This window comes from Herpailurus yagouaroundi, unplaced genomic scaffold, assembly GCF_014898765.1.
Source record: "Herpailurus yagouaroundi ecotype Mexico unplaced genomic scaffold, PumYag 162, whole genome shotgun sequence".
NCBI lineage: Eukaryota > Metazoa > Chordata > Mammalia > Carnivora > Felidae > Herpailurus > Herpailurus yagouaroundi.
The window spans coordinates 46,612,312-46,634,865 of record NW_024412403.1 but is presented as its reverse complement, the minus strand read 5'-3'; the positions used below and the strand labels follow the sequence as shown (position 1 = coordinate 46,634,865).

The window sequence follows — 22,554 nt, the reverse complement described above, 5'->3', positions numbered from 1 at the left end:
AGGGAAACAAATCCCATGCAGGCATTAAGAGCGTGGGAGCTCCCAGGATCTGGGTGACACCAGAGATAGGTAGGGGTGAGGAAAGGGAAAAGAGGACAGAACTGGGCAGACATGCAAAGGAGGCTGTGGAGGCGGTGGAGTAAATGTACTATGAAAGCACAGCTAAAAAGAAAACACCAAGGAAATAAAGGGGAAAGGAAAGGCGAAGGAAGAGTCATCCATAGTACCAAATACGTTTGCAATGTGGAGGAAGAGGGTGGCTGTGGCAATGCTGCTGGGGTCTGGGCAATCAGGAGGCAGCTAGAAACCTGTAAGAGAACTCTGAGCGGTGTGCAAGACACGAGGGGTGGAATCTAGGTCATAGGGACTGAGGAATCAGTGGTGAGAAATTGTAGACAGGGTGCATGGGATTGCACACTTTAGAGAATGTTGGTGAAGAGAAGGAGGAAAATGGACTGGTGCCCCATAAGAATGTTTGTGGGCACAGTGGCGTAGGATAGAAAAAGCTCAACAATGTAAGATGAGAGGGATGGTTCTAAGGAAGAAGCGAGATGTCCAGTCCGTTGTTTCCCATCAGTACAGAACCTCTGACTAGGAATCAGTCCATGAAGGGAAATATCACTTTGAAAAGATGAACTATACTTCCTCTGAAATACAAGGAAAGACAGAAAAAGAATGCCAAAGAAATTTCCAGGTAAATGTGTGAGTTAGTTTCTCTTTACATTATGTGGCAAAGGTTACCTGATGAGGGAAGAAGGTATGAAGTGTTATCCAACAGCACTTTCTGCAGTGACAGAAATGCTGCTTATCTGTACTTATCAGCCACGTGTGGTCACTGATCATTTGAAATTCGGCTTGTGTAACCAAGGGACTGAATTTGTTTTAATTAAGTAAATGTTAAATATAAATATGATGTTATAAATCTAATGTAAATAAATAAGAAACAATGACGTGGCTAGTGTATGGTAATGAAGAGTACAGATTTAGGGATTAGAGGATACTGTAAAAGAACGTCACAATCACTGTGTGCAGTGAGACAGTAAGGTAAGCCTTAAAGGGCTGTCCAGGAGCACTGATTTTCCTTCAGTAAACACCACAAACTGGGTCAGGAATAGGGCTTCATCTCTAGTCAGTGAGTGACCACAGGTAAGATTCGGCACCTCTTCTGCTATCTGCAAAATAAAAACTGGAAGCATCCCAACAGCTTATGGAAGAAATGTCCTCACAGGAGTCCAGAGCAGCAGGTAAAAATAGCAGATTCTAAATTACCCACTAAAACTGGTGGCTGAAGATGGATAATCAAAATCCACAGATAAGCCCCTGCCTTTACTGTTGGGACTTTCTCCAACATCTTCACCCTTAAGCTTTTAAAAAAGCATTTCAGCTTACCTCTTCATACATCTTCTGGTTGAGTTACTAACCAGTAAGGAAGGGCAGCCAGGCAAGGAGCCCAGACAGGGCTCACAGTCAATTGTTAGCAACATTCTCCCCAGTGAAGAGCCTGCTGGGGTAGATGGCAGATGCCTCTATTAAAGGCATTTAAGGCTGACATGATGTAACTGTTTTAAACCCAAGAGGGAAAAAAATTAAAAGCTTACTAGGAGAATGCAATTTAAATGCTAAGCATTATTCTAAGAAAAATAGGACCTGTGTACATTTTTCTTCCTCTTTTGCAAAACGCAAAGACATTTTTAAAAAGATGGCCATTATCCCTCAAACTGAATCAAATTCATTCCCGAATAGCAATTCTGAATCTAGAAATTTGTCTTTGGGAAACAATGTAAAATGCGGTGCAGGGGATCACAAAAGATGGTTTTAAAATGATGATGCAGGAGGACAGAGAACAAAATTGTAAACAATGATAGAGACAGTATTTTTTTTAATGTTTATTTATTTTTGAGAGAGGGAGAAACAGAGTGTGAGCAGGGGAGGGGCAGAGAGCGAAGGAGACACAGAATCTGAACCAGGCTCCAGGCTCTGAGCTGTCACACAAAGCCCGACGTGGGGCTTGAACTCATGAGCTGTGAGATCATGACCTGAGCCAAAGTCAGCCGCCCAACTGACTGAGCCACCCAGGCACTGAGACAGTATGTTTTATGAGTTTACATAAATCAGTAAAAACAACCTGCTGCTGCACTAACAGCAATGGGCTATCACCAAGTGGTCCCATTGACTAGACTTCTCATTTGAGAACATCTATTATCTCTACGCTTACAGTTATCCACCCTCTAGAGGTCTGATCTATATTTAAACTTGATTTTTCTCTATTTAAGTTGTTTAAATTTAAATGGTTTTAATTTTTAAATGTACTTAAATTTATAGATGCATTTGATTTATACGTGTACTTAAAGGTTAGGAACATCAACATAAGTGCTAATGTGGAAACAACAGTGGAAGGTGGTAGATAGGTAATCATTCAGAAAAAAGAATGAAGAACTACTTTAAAATCCTATTTTTCTGATACATTTTCCAGACATGAAAACAGGAATATAAACTATTAATAGTCTTCAAAACTGCAGATGACAGAATAATCTGAACTTTCCAAGGACAACAGAAAACACCAGAATTTAACTACAATTTGAGCTCTACAAATGTCTTGGCCTCAGTCCATGTTAACTTAGAAGACAGTCAACCATTTTGGGCCAAAGGCTCTTCTTAGGGGTCAATAGTAATGGGACATTCCTGCTGGGTTAAGTCTAAGGCAAAAATCAGACAGTTTCTAAAAGGAGAACATAGTTAAGAAAGAAAAAGAATACTTGAACAAATTGTATGAAAGAACTTTTAAGAAGAAAAAAACCCTCCACCTCATCCCATCAACTAAACCACATTTTAAGTGACAAGACTAGTAATAATTAATATATACAGCACTTTCATATGCACCAGACATTATATGTAAATATATCCATCCACAACTCCTTATCCATTGTTCAGCACACAAAAACCTTAGTATAAGTCCCCCCCCCCCGCCCCTTTTTTTTCTTAACTCAATTGGCAGCAAAATCTGACCTGAATAAGTAGAGGGCTACTTATAGTATTTCTCCAATATGTGTAGCCATAAATATATTTACTACAGTAATAGGAATGTGTTTAATTACGGGGTGCTACTTAGAATGCTTTTGCAGTGTTTCCTTAAGTGCTATGTATGAACCATATCACTGTTTAAAATGGGGAAAATATCCCAAATCCCAAAATATATTCAGATTAGTGGATTGTGAATTTATTTACTTATTTAATCCACACAACTTCCCTTTGATGTGGGGGCTATTTTTAACCCCACTTTACAGATGAAGAATCAAGGCACAGGTCACACGCAGTAAGTGTAAGAGCTGGCATTTGAGTCTACAAAGTATGACCCCAGAGGCTGTGTTCTTAACCCCTACACTGTGGCTCTAACATATTCTAAATGCCAGTAGTTTTAATGGCGAATGTCTGGAGCACTTGACTCCCAACTTGGTCAGTTGGGCAACGTATATGATCCCTATTCTTACCTGTCTCTCTGGCTTCAAAAGTGTTGTCTGCCACCTGAATTTGAAGTTCTGAGATCCTAGTGAGAGTATTCTGCTAGAGGGACTACATTTTTATAAACATATCTTCAATATAATGGATAAAATTTTTAAATCTAAGAAATTTTTGACTTAGAAAAAAACTACAGACCTTTACTTTAGCAACTGTAGAGTTCTTTGAGTTTCAAATCACCATGTATATGGAAGAGGTGCTGACAATACCTCAGGGTTATATTAATTGGTTAGACTCTAAATATAACATATACTTTTCAAAATATTCAGCAATCAGCCATGAGAACAGCCATATCCATATAGCCTGACAACATCAATTCATCTCAATCTTTGCCAAATGAACAATGCCTAGCTAAAACAGGAAATACAATGGGGCGCCTGGGTGGCGCAGTCGGTTAAGCGTCCGACTTCAGCCAGGTCACGATCTCGCGGTCCGTGAGTTCGAGCCCCGCGTCGGGCTCTGGGCTGATGGCTCAGAGCCTGGAGCCTGTTTCCGATTCTGTGTCTCCCTCTCTCTCTGCCCCTCGCCCATTCATGCTCTGGCTCTCTCTGTCCCAAAAATAAATAAACGTTGAAAAAAAAAATTAAAAAAAAAAAGAAAACAGGAAATACAAGTAAGATGAATTAAAGGAAAGTAACCATAATGCATACCTCTAAAACCTTCCATTCCAGAGCAATACCAAACAGTGTGTTGGCAAAAAGTTATGTAAAATGATACAAATTTAAATAAGGCTCATAAATGTCTAATATGATTCTAATCTGGAATCTTTTAAGTTTGGCATATTAAAAACAAAAATATATAAATACCTTCAACCTACCACGCTAATGGTAGTCTTCATGTTGCTTAGTGAATATTAATTATGGTCTATGAGCTCAATTAGTGAGTGCTTATGAGCTAAGGGCTGTACATGCAGTAGCTTGTTTAAACCTCACACTTTATTAGATGAGAAAGTTGAGGCTTAGGGTAGTCAGAAACATGTCCAGGGCCACTCAGCTAACAAGTAAGGGTCTGTCGGGCTCCCAGACTTCACCAGTGAACTATAATCCTCCTCAGAAAACTGCTTTCGTTTGGTTTAGAGAATCAGTTTCATTCTAGATCTACCTTTCTAATTGGTTTCCCCTCTCCACTTTTTAAGAAAATTATTTGCCCCTATTTAAAAGAAGCTAAACATTAAAAAATAATATATAGATGGACTATGTACCCATCATCCAAAAGTAATAAATTTTATTATATTTGTACTGAATTTTATAAATACATTAACAGGTACAGCTGAATTTGAACCTCTTCTCTCTAAAGGTAATCACTATGCTGAAGATGTGAGTCCTTCCAGCTCGTATTTTTATAGTTTACTAATGGTTATGCATCCTTTGTTTTTATTTTTTATTTTTTTAATGTTTATTTATTTTGAGAGAGAGAAAGGGAGAGTGTGTGCACACAAGTGGGGGAGGGGCAGAGAGAGAGAGGGAGAGACAGAATCCCAATCTTGACAGTGCAGAGCCCAATGTTGGGCTTGAACTCACGGACCTGGAGATCACAACTTGAGCAGAAACCAAGAGTTGGACATTCAACTTACTGAGCCACCCAGGTACCCCTGCATCTTTTGTGTTTAAATTTCACTTACAGTATCTTACCGTAATACCCTTCAGTAATACATGGAACTCACTTTCATTTATTGTACCCACTGTCTTACATTTCCTCACATGGATGTGCTGTGGCTCCTTTTCATCCATCAATAAACTGCAACAAACATCCTTATTCCACTGCCCTGCCTACAGCACCACCTCATGTAACTGACACTGTTTCCAAAAACTGTGTACGAATAATCCCACTTCTCTGCCACCAAACCAAACCATTCAAATGTTTCTATTTAAAGGCAATATTACCTAGTTATTACTTTATTTTGCATTTACTTGATCACTAGTGAAGTTTAATATTTTTTGCATATCCTTTAGCCATTTTTCTCTCTTCTATGAACTATTCACATCCTCCTGCTAAGTTTTGAAATACGTTTTTCTTTTTTTCTCAATTGATTTGAGAGTTCTTTTTATATTCTGTACACTAAACCTTTGCAGGTTTTATAAGGGCTGCAAATATACCCTCCTAAGTCTGTGGCTTGTTGCGGTAGGCTGAATAATGTTCCCTCACCTCCACACTTCTCACCCCCACCCAACCCCCAAAATGTCCACATCGTAATCCCTAAAACCTGTGAATATGTTACCTGACATGGTAAACGGGACTTTGTAGATGTGACTAACAGTTAAAAAACTTGAGGCGGGGATATTAGTCTGGATTATCCACAGAGGCCTAATATAGTCACAAGGGTCCTTATCAGAGGGAGGCAGGAGGGTCAGAGATACAGGACATAGAGAAGTTGGGGGTGATGCACTTTGAAGACAGACAACGGCCATGAGTCAAGGAATGCTGAGGAGGTTGAGAAGCTGGAAAAGGTAAGGAAACCGATTCTCCCCTTAGCATCTTCCAGAAGGAATGCGGTCTTGCCAGCACCATATTTTTTATCAGGCTAAGACCATTTTAGACCTTCTGACCTCTAGAACTGTAATATGGTTTGTTGTTTTAAGTCACTAAGTTTGTGGTAATTTGTTATAGCAGCAATAGGAAATGAATACACTTGCCTTTTCCCTTTCTCTTACTGACATGTACATTTTGTTTTAAATCCATTCTACTCCAATACTATTAGGCTAGTTTCCATATTTTCTTGTAAGTTTTCAAGTTTGTTTTTCACATTTAGGTTGCCACAATCCATCTGGAACTTATTTCTGCGTTTGGAGTAAAGCAAGATTCTAACTCTATCTTTTTCCATGTAAAGAGCCAATTGTCCCAACACCAATCTATTTAATAGTTCATAATAGCCCCATTGTAACCTATTTCAGTCACCTTCCAATTCCATTATTTATGTAGGTCAGTTTCTATGCTATCCTATTCCCCAGTTCTGTGTTCTTCCCTTGCACCAATACCCACTGTCTTTATTACTATTGCTGTATAATGCAATATATATTTGGCAGGACAAGTGACCCTGTCTGTTGTTCTTAGTAAGAAAATTATCTTGGCTATTTTGGATCCCTATCTTTTCCAAATTTAGGATAATAAGCTTGTCATGTTTTACCATCTCACCCTAAAAAGGCACTATCCTAGAAAGTCAAAAGATTCTGTAAGCATCTTGCCTGAAGTTGTAATAATTTGGAGAGGACCACAACTTCACAATATTGAGTCATTTCAATCTATAAAAGATTATTATCTCTTCATCTTTTATGCCCTTCGATAAAGTTTTTATTATTTTCTCCATAAATGACTTACTTGCCTTGTGGTTTGACTTATTCTTAAGTATCCTATAGTTTCATTGGCATTTACCTTGTATCCAGAAACTTCTTAAAACTTCATATTAACTCTAATAATTTGACAACTTTCTTTCTTTAAACATTTTTTTGGATTTTATCTTATTCAAGTGTTTGGGGATCCAGAATCACAAATAGAAATGGTGATAGTAGATACCTTTGTCTTCTGCATAACTTTAAGGGGAAATGCTTCAAATGTCTTACTAGGAAGTGTGATGTTTAGTCTGCAGGGTTTTGCTGGCCTTCATTTTAAAATTGTATGCAATAGTTTAAACTATTAACTAAATATGGATTCAGCTGAAAAGTTTAATAGTAACCAAACTCTCAGACACTTTATAAACTCATTGCTTCCTTTCATTCTGTGACTGGACTTACAGTCTTCGACTATTTATGGGTGTGTTCCTTATTTAGCATGCTTGCACAGAATCAATCACTGCCTTGTCAACTCTTACTCTACCTCTTAATATCATTATGTCATCACAGTTATAATTTCATTTGAAGTTTTTCTACAGCCTCTTGTTACAATGTTTCTTTTGCTTTGCCTGTTTATAGCTGCCAGGATTGGATTATTACTTCAAAGGAGGCCAACTTCCATGCCAGGCCACCATGGAGACACTAAAGAAGTAATGAGCAGAATGCTGCTCCCATGGAAACGCAATAAAAGGTTACCTCACACACTACTGGGCCAATGCTTAAAGCATTTATATAGGTTCCCCACTCACCTTCAGCTCCTAACCAACTGTTCCGGGGACTGTTATATGGCATAACTTTATTGGAAGCTAATCTACTATGTTATTCCCTCAAACCGCATGAGTCCTAATGCTGGATATATTGTTTTGCATGCCCAATTAGAAATATACCCAAGATGCTTATTTGCAACAGAACTAAAGGCTGACAAAGATTTGAAAATACCTAACAGTTTCTTTACATATGAGTTAAGTGAGGTACAAATAAATTAAGTGATTTTCCCAATATCACCTTAGTGAAAGGAGAACTATAAAATATACTCCTAAGGTCCTTTCACTATAAAATGACTGCAAATTATCCATGGGCTTCTAGAATGTAACATATGTCTAGACAAACAGAAATCAAGCAAACTGTCATCTGCAAAACATACTCATCTTGTACGAAGAGGAAGTCTTAAAACTCCTCAACATTATTCCACTATGACACTTTAACAGTAATTCACAGCATGTCTGGGAATGCTAACTACAGGCAACACCCTCAGAATTCTGCAGTTGTAACTAATTAAAGCAAAATCAAGAATTAGTCCATATACATGTCAACTCAACTGGACAGAAACATTTTCCAGAATCCCACTGGACTATGGCTTACACAGTGACATTAACAAATCTGGAGGAAAAGGTGGGAGCAGTGGGGGTGCAGACTGAAGCAGAGAAGCAGGATAGGTAGAGGGTGTCTAGCATTTTCCAGGATTTGGAGAATGTAAACACCTGGGACCCTCAGGAGTCTCTTCTGTGGGGATGGTTAGCTGAATAAACTAATCTCAAGATACCTACTTCATTTTACCTAGATCTTAAGCTCAACAAATAACCTTCTGAGGACTATTTCAGTTTTCTATGTTCTAGAGAGGGGGAAAAAATGCTCAGGACAGAATTCTCAAGCATTCTAGCCATGAGAATCCACCTTCTACAGATTACTGTATTGACCTGGTTCATTTATCAATCTCCTAGGTCGGATCAACTCAGGGTGTCAGGGCCACCAGCGTGAAGCACGGTGGAATTCACCAAACAAATGTTACCTGTTAAAGTCTCTTCATGGTCATCTGGGGGGGTCTTTGTTGGGATGCCCAATTACCTCACATTCCTTCCATTTCAAAACCGAACTTACTGCCTAAATATATCTTCAACAAAGACTTTTCAAAGATTTAAAAACATACCGTGTAAAAGCATTAAGACAATGAATGTGTTGTACTTACATAAACTGGATATATTCTTTAATCAGTTCTTAGAGAGAAAAGGCTATAGCTCCCAGGTCCTTCCTAAGACGCACCTTCACCTATACTGCTTGGGTTTCACAGAACCAAAATAGTGACACACAACGGCACGGTAAAACTTAAAAACATTTCTTCTATTTTCATTCCTTATTTTAATTATTCACTTTTGACTTCATGAGTGTAAACTCTTCAAAGAAAAACAGTAATACTCATTAATTTTGATTGATTCTAAAGCTCCCTCCCTAAAAATTTAGTTGGTTTAGCTCACTGAAATAGAAGTCCTGCAAAATCCTTTCAAGATGGTACTTTCATATTTAGAACTGCATATACAAAATAAGTATCTGCTGGCTTGACCACTAAAAATTGCTAAGAAAATTCCTTTCCCAGTAAATGTGGACTACTTTCCAATGTCTTTTTCAACCGTATCAATACTTGGAGAGACTGAACAGACCACATTCTTTTTTCCCCCTTTCTGTTTTTTGTCCAACAGACAGGAAGTATCAATCAATAGCCACTTAAGTCTTTATCAATTGGTGTCTAAGATGCAACTGAGAGAGACCGAGGACTGTTTCTATTTTTGTTCCTCAACCAAGACTCTATTCTTAGCCTGATACCAAGAATACTCTATCCAGGAAGGTCTTGAAATAAGGCTACATTGCTTAGGCTGGGATCAAAGTTTCTGAGTATGATCATCATTTCTGGAGTCAGCTCTGGATGAAAGGTCTCAGTCATTCATACCATTATGCAGGGCTTCAAATGATCTCATCTCTGTGTAAACCTCAGCTTTGACCAAATGCTCCAAGGGAATGATCACAATCAGACATCTTGAAAATATCCCAGATCCTCATTACTTCCTCTGCCCAGACCTACAAACATGGAGCACAGAACTGATGCTGCAGAGTAGTGATCCTGTTTTGCTCACATCAAAATTCTGAGTAAATAGGACAGAAAGGAAAAACCTCTTACTCTACAGATGTGGGTCTCCAAGGTGACCCAGGTAATTCTGCACACAGCAGGCAGGAAATCCCTAGTTCCCTCAGACAAAGGTGTGAAATCAGTACCAGTGGCCATATCAGGACCCAGGCCTTAAAGTAACATTGTGTGACTTATCAAGTAGGATAATAAAATTATCAGGTTATTATTTTTATTAAGCAGCTGCAACAATTACAACTAACAGTTATAGCTAATTAATAGCTAATGTTTAATGACTGTTCACCATGTGCTGGGCATTTTATAAGCATCATTTCACTCAATATCCCAGGAGACTTATAAAGTACTATTATTTTTCATAGACAAGGAAACTGCGTAACTTTACTAATGTCATCCAAAATGATTAAAATATCAAACTGAGATTTAAGCCTAAGTCTATACATATTACTATAGGTCCTGAGTTTTGAACTCTTGCTTTAAAAAAAAAATGATGCATATATATATGTATGATATATATATATATATTTTATATGTATCATATATATGTATATCATATATGTAAAATATAAAATATATATATATGATACATATATCAGTCTTACGTTTTGGATTTCATGAGTGAATCTCAATTTTACAGTCCATGAATAAATATTCATACTGTTATATTTACCCATGTTATCACTTCTTCCAACATCACATCATTTGTGGTAATTAAACAGGACAAGAAAAAAGTCTTAAAATTATGCACCCAAGCAAAGTACTTACATAGTCAATGGGCTTGAGGGATTTAACTCTAGATGTTGGGCAGCCACAGGAAGTAAGGTCAGCATAGAGGCCTTCTTCTAATACACACTGATTATTAGAAATGTCCTCTTGGTAATATAGGAGCCAGCTTAAAAACAAGCAATAAGACATTCGGACAAATTACATCAGTTGACATCTCAGGCTCATCATCATGCTGTGGGGAACCAGGGAAGGAGTAGGACATCAAAGTCATGGTGCTGACCAGCAGCAAAGACCCAGCTTCAGTTTAAAGAAACAACTACCACTATCATTTACTGACTGCTTACCATGTGCTAGACATGTGCTAGGTACTTTTCCTATATTACCACACTGTGTCCTCAATTCTATGAAGTAGAAACATATCCTTATTTTTATAGGCAACAAAACTAAGTATTAGAAAGGTTAGGTAATTTGCCCAAGGTCTCCTCAACTGTTAAATGACAGCATTGCAATTTGAAACAAGACATCTGCTTTACGCTAAAGACATTAGCTTCATTTGGTACCTCCAAGTACACAACCTTGGGATCAGATTATGGTAATTATTAAGTACTTGAACAGATTAGAAAAATACTGCTTGTGTTTCTTTTAGGAAAAACAATTAATTTGTATCCTTATTTAATGATGAGCCTGATGTCAGGGCAGGGGAGTAAAGAAACCAGACTCCTAACATCACATGACAGTAAATAAAATCTATCACCTGTACATCTGATAGCTAATGGAGATTTTTAAAAAGAAGCCCATTAAGAATCTTTGGTAGTGAATTATCTTCAATACACCACTCATCAAAAACTTGGTTAAGACCTATGCCCTTTTGAAAAGAAGGAGCCTGAGGGAGAAATGAACTGGCTGTTACTACTTCACTTCTGGTGTGTTTGAGTTTTAACCTTATACTTTAAGACCACAAGAACTGTACTCTTGCTAGACCAGGTTAACTTAGGATAACCACAGATATGCTCTGTAACATTGTAATTAGTCTCATATCTTCTATGTAATTGGGCATTTTATCAAAGGTTTTCAACGTGTTAGGCATGGAGTTAGCCCTTCCTGCGCATCATTTATTTGGCCCTTATAAGAATCCTTTGAGGTAGGTACTGTTATTATCCCTCCTTTACAGACGAGAAAAATGATTCAGGCAGATGATCCAATTTGTTAAAGGTTATATATCTAGGAAGTGGTGGAACTGGTCTTTAATCCAGGTCTTCCAGGTACTCAAGCAACCGCCAGGGTTCCTGTATTCTTTTATAAGACTGCAGTTTAATAAACTACACACAACACAATTTTAAATTACACACACACACACCAAGAAAGAGAGAGAGAGAGAGAGAGAGAGAGAGAGAGGGAGAGGGAGAGGGAGAGGGAGAGGGAGAGGGAGAGAGAGAGAGAGAGAATATTCCTTACATAAAGCAAACACAGGACCAATTTGTTCCAGATTTCAGTGTCAGGAAAAACACTTTCCTCCAGAAAACCTTCAATACTTCCCTTTATTAGATAATGAAAATATATGCCACTAAGTAATTTTTTATCTTAGTGGAGAAGAAACTCAGAGCCAAATACTAGGAACAAAATTATTTTAGATAATAAGAGTTGCAGATAATCTACTTAACTTATAGTATCCTATTTTATGTGTTTTAATATCGTAAAGCCCTCATATCTTTTTTGTAAGTATAAAAATAATAACATACACAGAGAAGTTCAAACTAGTTAGAGCTATAGAAAATCTGAGAGGGAAAGACTGGTGGAGTTAGGGTTAATCAAGAAGGTTGACAGAGAATATCAGTATGGACTGGGTGGACTGATCCTTAAAGATATACTCAGTTTAATATCAAATGGAGGCTACAAACATATATACCAATAGGAGGCCAAGCAGGTAATATACATGAGTAGCATACCAGGTTAAAAAAAAAAAAAGCTGGAAATACATCCTATGGTACACTGGGACCACATATCTCATTTACTTAACACTAGCTAATAATTGCCAAAGGTGAATGCTTCTTAAGGTTTTCAAATCTTTTGATTTTTTAAAGAGAAGGTGAAAAACACCCTAAACCAAAATACTGATACATTTTTGTTTAACATACTGTGTAGGCCAAACAAATAACATTGCTGGTTAGTTAGCTTTACCTGAAACCTACAGCGTTTCCTATAGAGCAGGGATTAGCCAACTATAGCCTGTGGTTGTAAAATCTGTCCCATTGCCAGCTTTAATACAAACCACAAGCTAAGACTGCTTTTCACATGCTTCAGTTTTTTTTTTTATATTTATTTTTGAGAGAGAGAGCGCGCGCGCGCGCACACACACACACACACACACACACACACACACACACACAGACAAGCAGAGGAGGGGCAGAGAGAGAGGGAGACACAGAATGCAAAACATGTTCCAGGCTCTGAGCTGTCAGCACAGAGCCTGATGTGGGGCTTGAAACCACAAACCATGAGATCATGATCTGAGCTGAAGCTGGATGCTTAACCAACTGAGCTACTCATGCTTCAGTGGTTTTAAAAAATTAAAAGAATAGCTTGTGATACGTAAATATACTGTGCAATTCAAATTTCACTGACTAGCATTTTATTGAAACACAGTCATGCCCATTTATCTATCTTCTGTGGCTGATTTAGTGCTTACAATGGCAGTGCTGAGTAGCTGGGACACAGCCTGTATGGCTCACAAAGCTAAAAATACTTACTACCTGACCCTTATAGAAAAGGTTTGCTAACTGACCCCTGGTATAAGTAAGGAAAAAAAAAAAATACTCAACTGAGTAAATGTTGGAAGAGGGGATGACAGGGAGACAGTGTAAGGATAGAATGGGAATGGATGGGAAAAATGAGACTGACTGATGGTAAGCCCTGGAAAAGGAGGCATTTAACCATACATTTGGGGGTCCAATTCTGGAGTCTCTATTCTATTCCATTGGTCTATGTGTCTGTTTTTGTGCCAATACCATGCTGTCTTCATGATCATAGCTTTGTAGTAGAGGCTAAAGTCTGGGATTGTGATGACTCCCGCTTTGGTCTTCTTCTTCAATATTACTTTGGCTACTCAGGGTCTTTTGTGGTTCCATACAAATTTTAGGATTGCTTATTCTAGCTTCGAGAAGAATTCTGGTGCAATTTTGATTGGGATTGCATTGAATGTGTAGATAGCTTTGGGTAGTACTGACATTTTAACAATATTGATTCTTCCAATACATGAGCACAGAATGTTTTTCCATTTCTTTATATCTTATTCAGTTTCCTTCATAAGCTTTCTATAGTTTTCAGCATATAGATCTTTGACATCTTTGGTCAGGTTTATTCCTAAGTATTTTACGCTTCTTGGTGCAATTGTGAATGTGGTCAGTTTCTTTGTCTTTTTGTTGCTTCATTATTAGTGTACAAGAATGCAACTGATTTCTGTACATTGATTTTGTATCCCGCGACTTTGCTGAATTCATTTATCAGTTCTAGTAGAATTCTAGTAGAATTCATGTATCAGTTGTAGACTCTTTGGTGGAGTCTGTCAGGTTTTCCATGTATAATATCACATCATGTGCAAAAAGAGAAAGCTTGACTTCATCTTTGCCAATTTTGATGCCTTTGATTTCTTTTTGTTGTCTGATTGCTGATGCTAGAACTTCCAACACTATGTTAAACAACAGCGGTGAGAGTGGATATCCCTGTCGTGTTCCTGACCTCAGGGGGAAAGCTCTCAGTTTTTCCCCACTGAGGATGATACTAGCTATGGGCTTTTCATAAATGGCTTTTATGATGTTTCTGTATGATCCTTCTATCTCAACTCTCTCGAGGGTCTTTATTAAGAAAGGATGCTGTATTTTGTCAAATGCGTTTTCTGCATCAATTGACAGGATCATATGGTTCTTATCTTTTATTAATGTGATGCATCACGTTGATTGATTTGCCAATGTTGAACCAGCCCTGCAGCCCAGGAATGAATCCCACTTGCTCATGGTAAATAATTCTTTTTATATGCTGTTGAATTCGATTTGCTAGTCTCTTATTGAGCATTTTTGCATCCATATTCATCAGGGATATTGGCCTGTAGTTCTCTTTTTTTGTTGGGTCTCTGGTTTAGGAATCAAAGTAATGCTGGCTTCATAGAATGAGTCTGAAAGTTTTCCTTCCCTTTCTATTTTTTGGAAAAGCTTGAGAAGGCTAGGTATTATCTCTGCTTTAAATATCTGGTAGTATTCCCCAGGGAAGCCATCTAGTCCTGGACTCTTATTTGTTGGGAGATTTTTGATAACTGATTCAATTTCTCACTGGTTATGGGTGTGTTCAAGTTTTCTATTTCTTCCTGTTTGAGTTTTGGAAGTGTGTGGGTGTTTAGGAATTTGTCCATTTCTTTCAGGTTGTCCAGTCTGTTGGCATATAATTTTTCATAGTATTCCCTGATAAATGTTTGTATTTCTGATGGATTGGTTGTAATAATTCCATTTTCATTCATGATTTTATCTATTTGAGTCATCTCCCTTTTCTTTTTGAGAAGCCTGGCTAGAGGTTTATCAATTTTACTTAGTTTTTCAAAAAAACCAACTCTTGGGTCTCCAGCGCTGCCGCCGCCAGAGTCAGAGCTGGAGCCCGTGCAGGCTGAGCTGCTGGGGCAAGATGGTGGACTATAGCGTGTGGGACCACATCGAGGTGTCTGACGATGAGGACGATACGCACCCCAAAATCCACAAGGCCAGTCTCCTCTGCTGGCGGCACCAGGCCCGGGTGGAGCGCATGGAGCAGTTCCAGAAGGAGGAGGAGGAGCTGGAGAGGGGCTGCCGCCAGTGCAGGCGCAAGGTAGCCGAGTGCCAGTGGAGGCTGAAGAAGCTGGAGGCCGCGGAGGGCGAGGTCAGCAAGGCGGAGCTAGAGCAGCTGCAGGCTGAAGCTCAGCAGCTGCGCAAGGAGGAGCGGAGCTGGGAGCAGAAGCTGGAGGAGATGCACAAGAAGGAGAAGAGCATGCCCTGGAACGTGGACACACTCAGCAAGGATGGCTTCAGCAAGAGCATGGTCAATACCAAGCCAAAGCAGACGGAGGAGTCGTCGGAGGAAGTGAGGGAGCAGAAACACAAAACGTTCGTGGAGAAGTATGAGAAACAGATCAAGCACTTTGGCATGCTCCGTCACTGGGACGACAGCCAGAAGTACCTGTTGGACAATGTCCATCTGGTGTGTGAGGAAACCACCAACTACCTTGTCATCTGGTGCATTGACCTAGAGGTGGAGGAGAAATGTGCACTCACGGAGCAGGTGGCCCACCAGACCATCGTCATGCAGTTCATCCTGGAGCTGGCTAAGAGCCTGAAGGTGGATCCCTGTGCCTGCTTCCGGCAGTTCTTCACCAAGATCAAGACAGCCGACCGCCAGTACATGGAGGGCTTCAACGACGAACTGGAGGCCTTCAAGGAGCACGTGCGGCGCTGCGCCAAGCTGCGCATGGAGAAGGCCATGAAGGAATAGGAGGAGCAGCAGCGCTGGAAGTGACTCGGCCCCGGGCGGTTTGGACCCCGTGGAGGTCTATCAGTCTCTCTCTGAGGAACTACAGAAATGCTTCGACGTGAAAGATGTGCAGATGCTTCAAGACGCCATCAGCAAGATGGACCGCACCGATGCTAAGTACCACATGCAGCCCTGCATCGACTCTGGCCTCTGGGTCCCCAACTCCAAGTCCAGCGAGGCCAAGGAGAGGGAGGAGACAGGCCCTGGGGACCCCTTGCTGGAAGCTGGCCCCAAGCCAGGCAAAAAGAAGGATGTCAGCGAGTGACTCGCCCCGGCTGCTGCCTGCCTGCCCGCAGGCCCCTGTGTGCCCCTTTTCAGAAAACAAAAATAGATCCCTCTCCCCAGCTCCTGGCTTCCTCCACTTTCGCTCCTCCCGCCCAGCCTGGGTCAGGGAGAGAGCTTCCCCCATCCCACTGCCCCCACCTCAGTGCTCATCCAAGTCTCTGCTTTGAGTCAAGGGGCTTCACTGCCTGCAGGCCACCCCCCACACCCCACCCATCATCATTATGCCAAAGGCCTGAGGGTCCAGGGAGGGGTGGAGGTCGCTAGGCTGGTCTGTGGGGTGTGGGGAGGGTCGCAAGCCCAGAGGTCTGCTCCAGTCCCTATGGACTCTGTTTTCACTGTTCACCTGCTCTCGAGTCTTCTATGTGGTAAACAGCAATGATCTACCAATAAAGGATTTCAGATGCTCAAAAACAAACAAAAACCCAACTTTTGGTTTCATTGTTTAGCTCTACAGTTTTTTTTAGATTCTATATTACTTATTTCTGCTCTGATCTTTATTATTTCTCTTCTTCTGCTGGGTTTGGGGTGTATTTGCTGTCCTACTTCTAGTTCCTTTAGGTGTGCTGTTAGATTTTGTATTTGGGATTTTTCTTGTTTCTTGACATAGGCCTGGATTGCAATGTATTTTCCTCTCAGGACTGCCTTTTCTGCATCCCAAAGCATTTGGATTGTTGTATTTTCATTTTCATTTGTTTCCATATATTTTTAATTTCTTCTCTAATTGCCTGGTTGACCCATTCATTCCTTAGTAGGGTGTTCTTTAACCTCCATGCTTTTGGAGATTTTCCAGACTTTTTCCTGTGGTTGGTTTCAAGTTGTGGTCTGAAGGTGTGCATGGTATGATCTCAATTCTTGTATACTTATGAAGGGCTGTTTTGTGACCCAGTATGTGATCTATCTTGGAGAATGATGGCCAACTAATCTTTGACAAAGCAGGAAAGAATATCCAATGGAAAAAGGACAGTCTCTTTAACAAAAGGTGCTGGGAAAACTGGACAGCAACATGCAGAAGAATGAAACTAGACCACCTTCTTACACCATACACAAAAGTAAACTCAAAATGGATGAAGGACCTGAATGTGAGACAGGAAACCATCAAACCCTAGAGGAGAAAGCAGGAAAAAACCTCTCTGACCTCAGCCACAGCGATTTCTTACTCGACACATCTCCAAAGGCAAGGGAATTAAAAGCAAAAATGAACCATTGGGTTCTCGTGAAGATAAAAAGCCTCTGCACTGCAAAGGAAACAATCAACAAAACTAAAAGGCAACCAACGAAATCGGAAAAGATATTTGCAAATGACATATTGGACAAAGGGCTAGTATCCAAAATCTATAAAGAACTCACCAAACTCCACACCCAAAAAGCAAATAATCCAGTGAAGAAATAGGCAGAAGACATGAATAAACATGTCTCTAAGGAAGACATCCAGATGGCCAACAAGGCACATGAAAAGATGCCCACTATCACTCCTCATGAGGGAAATACAAGTCAAAACCACACTCAGATACCACCTCACACCAGTCAGAGTGGCTAAAATGAACAAATCAGGAGACTATAGATGCTGGAGAGGATGTGGAGAAACGGGAACCCTCTTGCATTGTTGGTGGGAATGTAAACTGGTGCAACCACTCTGGAAAACAGTGTGGAGGTTCCTCAAAAAATTAAAAATAGAAATACCCTATGACCCAGCAATAGCACTGCTAGGAATTTGCCCAAGGGGATACAGGAGTGCTGATGCATAGGGGCACTTGCACCCCAATGTTTATAGCAGCACTTTCAACAATAGCCGAATTATGGAAAGAGACTAAATCTCCATCAACTGATGAATAGATAAAGAAGATGTGGTTTATATATAAATGGAATACTACTTGGCAGTGAGAAAGAATGTAATCTGGATATTTGTAGCAACATGGATGGAAGTGGAGAGTATTATGCTAAGTGAAATAAGTGAGGCAGAGAAAGACAGATACCATATGTTTTCACTCATATGTGGATCCTGAGAAACTTAACAGAAGACCATGGGGGAGGGGAAGGAAAAAAATAAGTTAGAGAGGGAGAGCGCCAAACCATAAGAGACTCTTGAATACTGAGAACAAACTGAGGGTTGATGGGGAGTGGGAGGGAGGGGAGGGTGGGTGATGGTCATTGTGGAAAGCTCCTGTTGGGAGGAGCACTGGGGGTTGTATGGAAACCAATTGGACAATAAATTTCATATTAAAGAAAAAAAATATATATATATATATAAAGGAGGCATTTGAACTTGGCCTGACTAGTATTAGAGGGATGACTGTGGGATTTAAGGAAAAGTAGTAAAAATATGAAACTGGATTTGGGGACATACAATTGGGCTATAACTGATTTCTGGTCAACAATGAAAAGTAAGATGTTACTGGAATGGTGCTACTTAGGAGATAGAATTTCTTCAAACGGAAGAACTGGCTCAAGGGAAAAGGAGAATTGATGAATCCAAGATATCTTAAAAAATGAACAAAGAGATTCTGAGGAGTTATTAGGTAAATACTTGAAACAGATCTACCACTGAATTGCACACTTTAAAATGGCTACAGAGGTAACGTGTATTTTATGAGTATTTTATAATTAAAAAATGGAGGAATTATGTTTTAGTCTTGAGAATCACATATGGTTCATTTATATCTGAGAAAAGTCTAGTATATTGCTGTAGCTCAAAGAACACAAGATTTATTTTTTTATTTTATTATTATTTTTTGAAGTTTCTTTATTTGAGAGAGTGGGAGAGGGGCAGAGAGAGAGAATCCCAAGCAGGCAACTCACTGTCAGTGGGGAGCCTGATGTGGGGCTTGAACTCATGAACTGTGAGAATAGGACTTAAGCCAAAATCAAGAGTCAGATGCTTAACTGACTGAACCACCCAGGTGACCCTAGATTTGATTTAAATTTATTAAAATTGATTTAATTTAAAAAATCAAAAAGAATTGACTCTCTCTCTGCCCCTCCCTGCTCACTCGCTCGCTCTCTCTCTCTCAAAATAAATTTTAAAAAAGGGAGGGGAAGGTACATGTGTAGCTCAGGTGGTTAAGCATCCAACTCTTGACTTTGGCTCAGGTCATGATCTCATGGTTGGGTTTGTGAGTTTGAACCCTACATGGGGCTCTGTGGTGACTGCGCAGGGCCTGATTGGGATTCTCTCTCTTCCTCTCTTTCTGCCCCTCCCCTGCTAACTTGCGCTCTCTGAAAGAAAGAAAGAAAGAAAGAAAGAAAGAAAGAAAGAACAAAAGAAAAGACTAAAGCAATCCTGGGTCTAATATTTGGTGTGGGATCTTTGGAACACTAACTCTGAAATCAGGAGTACTCATCTGTGAAACAAGGTTGATTTGATAAAGAATTTCAACAAAATATATATATTTTTTTAATTTAGGAGTACTATATCTAATCTGGACAGAAACAAAGTTTTTTAAATAGCATTCTATTATACTATCCAATAAACATACAAGCATTCAAAATATTTAGGAAATAGTCTAAGTTATCAGTGAGAAAATAAAATGACCACAATGCTCCCCAAAATAGGCTCACTAGCATTTCATTTCTCTGTATTACACCATGGTTCATAATACAAGCTAGGAAAAATTACTATGGGCTAATTAGCAGTTGGCCAATGACTAAAAGAATGTTTTTAATTCACTGTGAATACAAAATAAACAAGTGAAATCCCTGTGAATTTAAAGCAAATTTAGTTATTGAACGACAGTAGAAAGCACTCAACAAGCATACTTACCAACCCCGAAGAACTTTAAAAGAACATGGCCTGAATGAAGTCAAATCAGAGATTTCTTCTGTAAAATCTACACATTCACCCTGGAACCCTGGTTTACTGAATGCTTTGAGCTAGGAGAACAATAACACAACAATTTAATAGGAAATAACTGTTTGACATTATCACAAAAGCAAATGAAAACCTTTTATTTCCTATATTTATTTAAGAAATTCAGCAAACTATGAGACAGAATTTTATCTATTACCAATGAATCGAGGTTAAGGGTGATCTGCTCTTTAAACTCCCATTGTTTGTTTCCTTACCCATTTCCAGCAATGTCACCATTTATTTACTATTTTCATCCATCTTTTGCATCAGATTCTGGGCACAGGGTCCCAGAAAAAAAATTCTACCTGTAAGATTAAATCAGAATCCTTCCTCCACTAAAATGTGGTCCCTGTCTATTGTGTCAAACAAGCATTATCCCTTGTGGTGAGACGACATGCATAAAATAAGAAGCGATGTAGTGTTAAATACGAAGGCAGTTTCAGCTAGTATGAGGGGTGGTTAGTATTAAGTCTTTTCTCTTCCCAAGTCTTGCTGATCCAGTTAACAAAAGGTTGAAGCATGAAGAAGGCATGCCCCTACGTGGGCCTGACAACACAGGAGCAGATGGCAGAGAAAATAATGACGACAAGATTTCTGGAAGATTTACGGTGAACAAAGAAAGACATCCATGTCTTGTATTTTAGCTAAGAGACTTCTGCTTACTGTTAAGAATATCTTAAATGTACAGCTTACTGTTTAATATATAAACACATTTCTACTTCAATCCTTTTTGTCAAGAAAAATCCATGAAATCTCCAAGTTATTCCCTTCAGACCAGAAATACAATAATCTGCAACTCTAGTGGCCTGGAATCTATATAATAGGAAAGAAAAAGTTAATGAGCCCTATAAATATTTCAAAATACATGGGAGCCTTGAAATAACACAGCCCACAGGTTCACCCTGCACTGACAGGCCCGCATTGTAGCTAAAAATGCATCATAATGAACGCTGGGCACCATTGTCCTTTTTCCTGCTCACGCTGTATCAAGAACAAGGCTTCTTTGAGCAGTTGATGTTTGCCTCCTTCATCTTCCCAAGAGCCCTCTTAGAGGCTGATGGCCTCTGAGTTCTGTGCAACTGTGTCTTGACTGTCTTCTTCTGCTCTGACATCAAAGACCAGAGAAAACCAGGGAGGTGGGGGAACGGATTCCCCTGGACCATCCGTGGCTTGCACAACATAACTTCCTATCGTGAAACCAGTCTGCATTTGGAGCGTTAAAACACCAGCTGCTCCCTGCCTTAAGGAAGTTTCTATCATGATCCTTCTAGTGGATACAGAGGGTAGTAAGAAAAATGAAGTCCAGAACGAGACAGACCTGTGCAACAATTTCTCATGTAAGCACAATTTTATGTGTCCGGGGAAACTGCCGGTAATTTCCTTGATAAGAACACACATTTTGGTTAGTTTATACGCTACATGTTTTAAAGGCTTATAAAAACATTAGATTGAGAAGTATAACACAATTTAACTTCCAAAAATGTATAGTAATTTTTTCTATATGCAAGTATTATCTTAATTCATGATAAGAGTTGGAAAAGCCACATGCAAACAGAGGTCACGGCTGTCTTGTTCACTGTGCAAATACCCAGTTTTTATACTGCTGAGCTTAAGATTTATACTTCAGTTTATCACCATGAAGCCATGAAATCCCAGACAAGTGACAGTGCAAGCTAAACATATTTCAGATGGTCTATGTTGTAGCCAACTCTAGTGTTTAATCTGTCTTCATAAGCAGAAGCATTAATTAAAATACACATAGACACACACACTTGCTATCAAGTACCTTTTTGATTCGATGGGTTAGAATGTTCTTTGCCCAAACAAAAAAAAAGCAGGCTTAATGCCAATCTGAGCTTATTTTTACTCTCAAAATAAGATGTCATATGGTTCACCCAAAATTTGTCCAGCCCCAGAAAAGTAATGCCTCACTCTGACGACCTTATGAATGCCTTAACAGAACATTCTCATGATAATGTTCTGAGATTGGTCCATACAGAAACCAATTCTGTGATTATTAATTATAATTAAATTGTGGTTTCCACTCTTAGTGAAATTAAATAACAGGACCTTGGTAAAATTAAGTCCTGGGCAAAGCCAGGTGGATAAATCACTATTTTGGTTTCCTTTCCAGATAAATGGAGAATGTACAAAGTAACTCAGATAGGATGCTTAGAATCAAGGCAAAAATATAAACAAGAGATGAGTTTATTAACAAACCTGTGCCATTTAGGTATGGCTCAATCCCTACCAGCCTCCCAAATGGAACTGTATGGATGCAAAAAAAAAAAAAAAAAAAAAAAAAAAAACAAAAAAAAAACACCAACCACAGTTTTGCAGTGCAAACTGCCTTTTCACACACATTATCATACCTCTTTAGAACTTCTCTATCAGAC

The 22,554-nt window shown here is 39.3% G+C and overlaps 1 protein-coding gene and 1 pseudogene across 4 annotated transcripts in view; one reads left to right on the top strand and one right to left on the bottom strand.

Annotated features, from left to right (window-relative positions):
* The window catches only part of CRYBG3 (crystallin beta-gamma domain containing 3), a 139,836-nt gene that overhangs the window by 23,133 nt on the left and 94,149 nt on the right, over nt 1-22,554 (bottom strand). For all 4 annotated transcript variants that reach the window (XM_040484264.1, XM_040484266.1, XM_040484267.1 and 1 more), the window contains 2 exons: nt 20,072-20,181; nt 10,522-10,648 (listed from right to left, as the gene is read on the bottom strand). In XM_040484264.1, coding sequence (XP_040340198.1) covers nt 10,522-10,648; nt 20,072-20,181 — 237 coding nt within the window. The remainder of the gene's footprint in view (nt 1-10,521; nt 10,649-20,071; nt 20,182-22,554) is intronic.
* Nucleotides 15,035-16,725, top strand: LOC121036139 (hsp90 co-chaperone Cdc37-like; annotated as a pseudogene).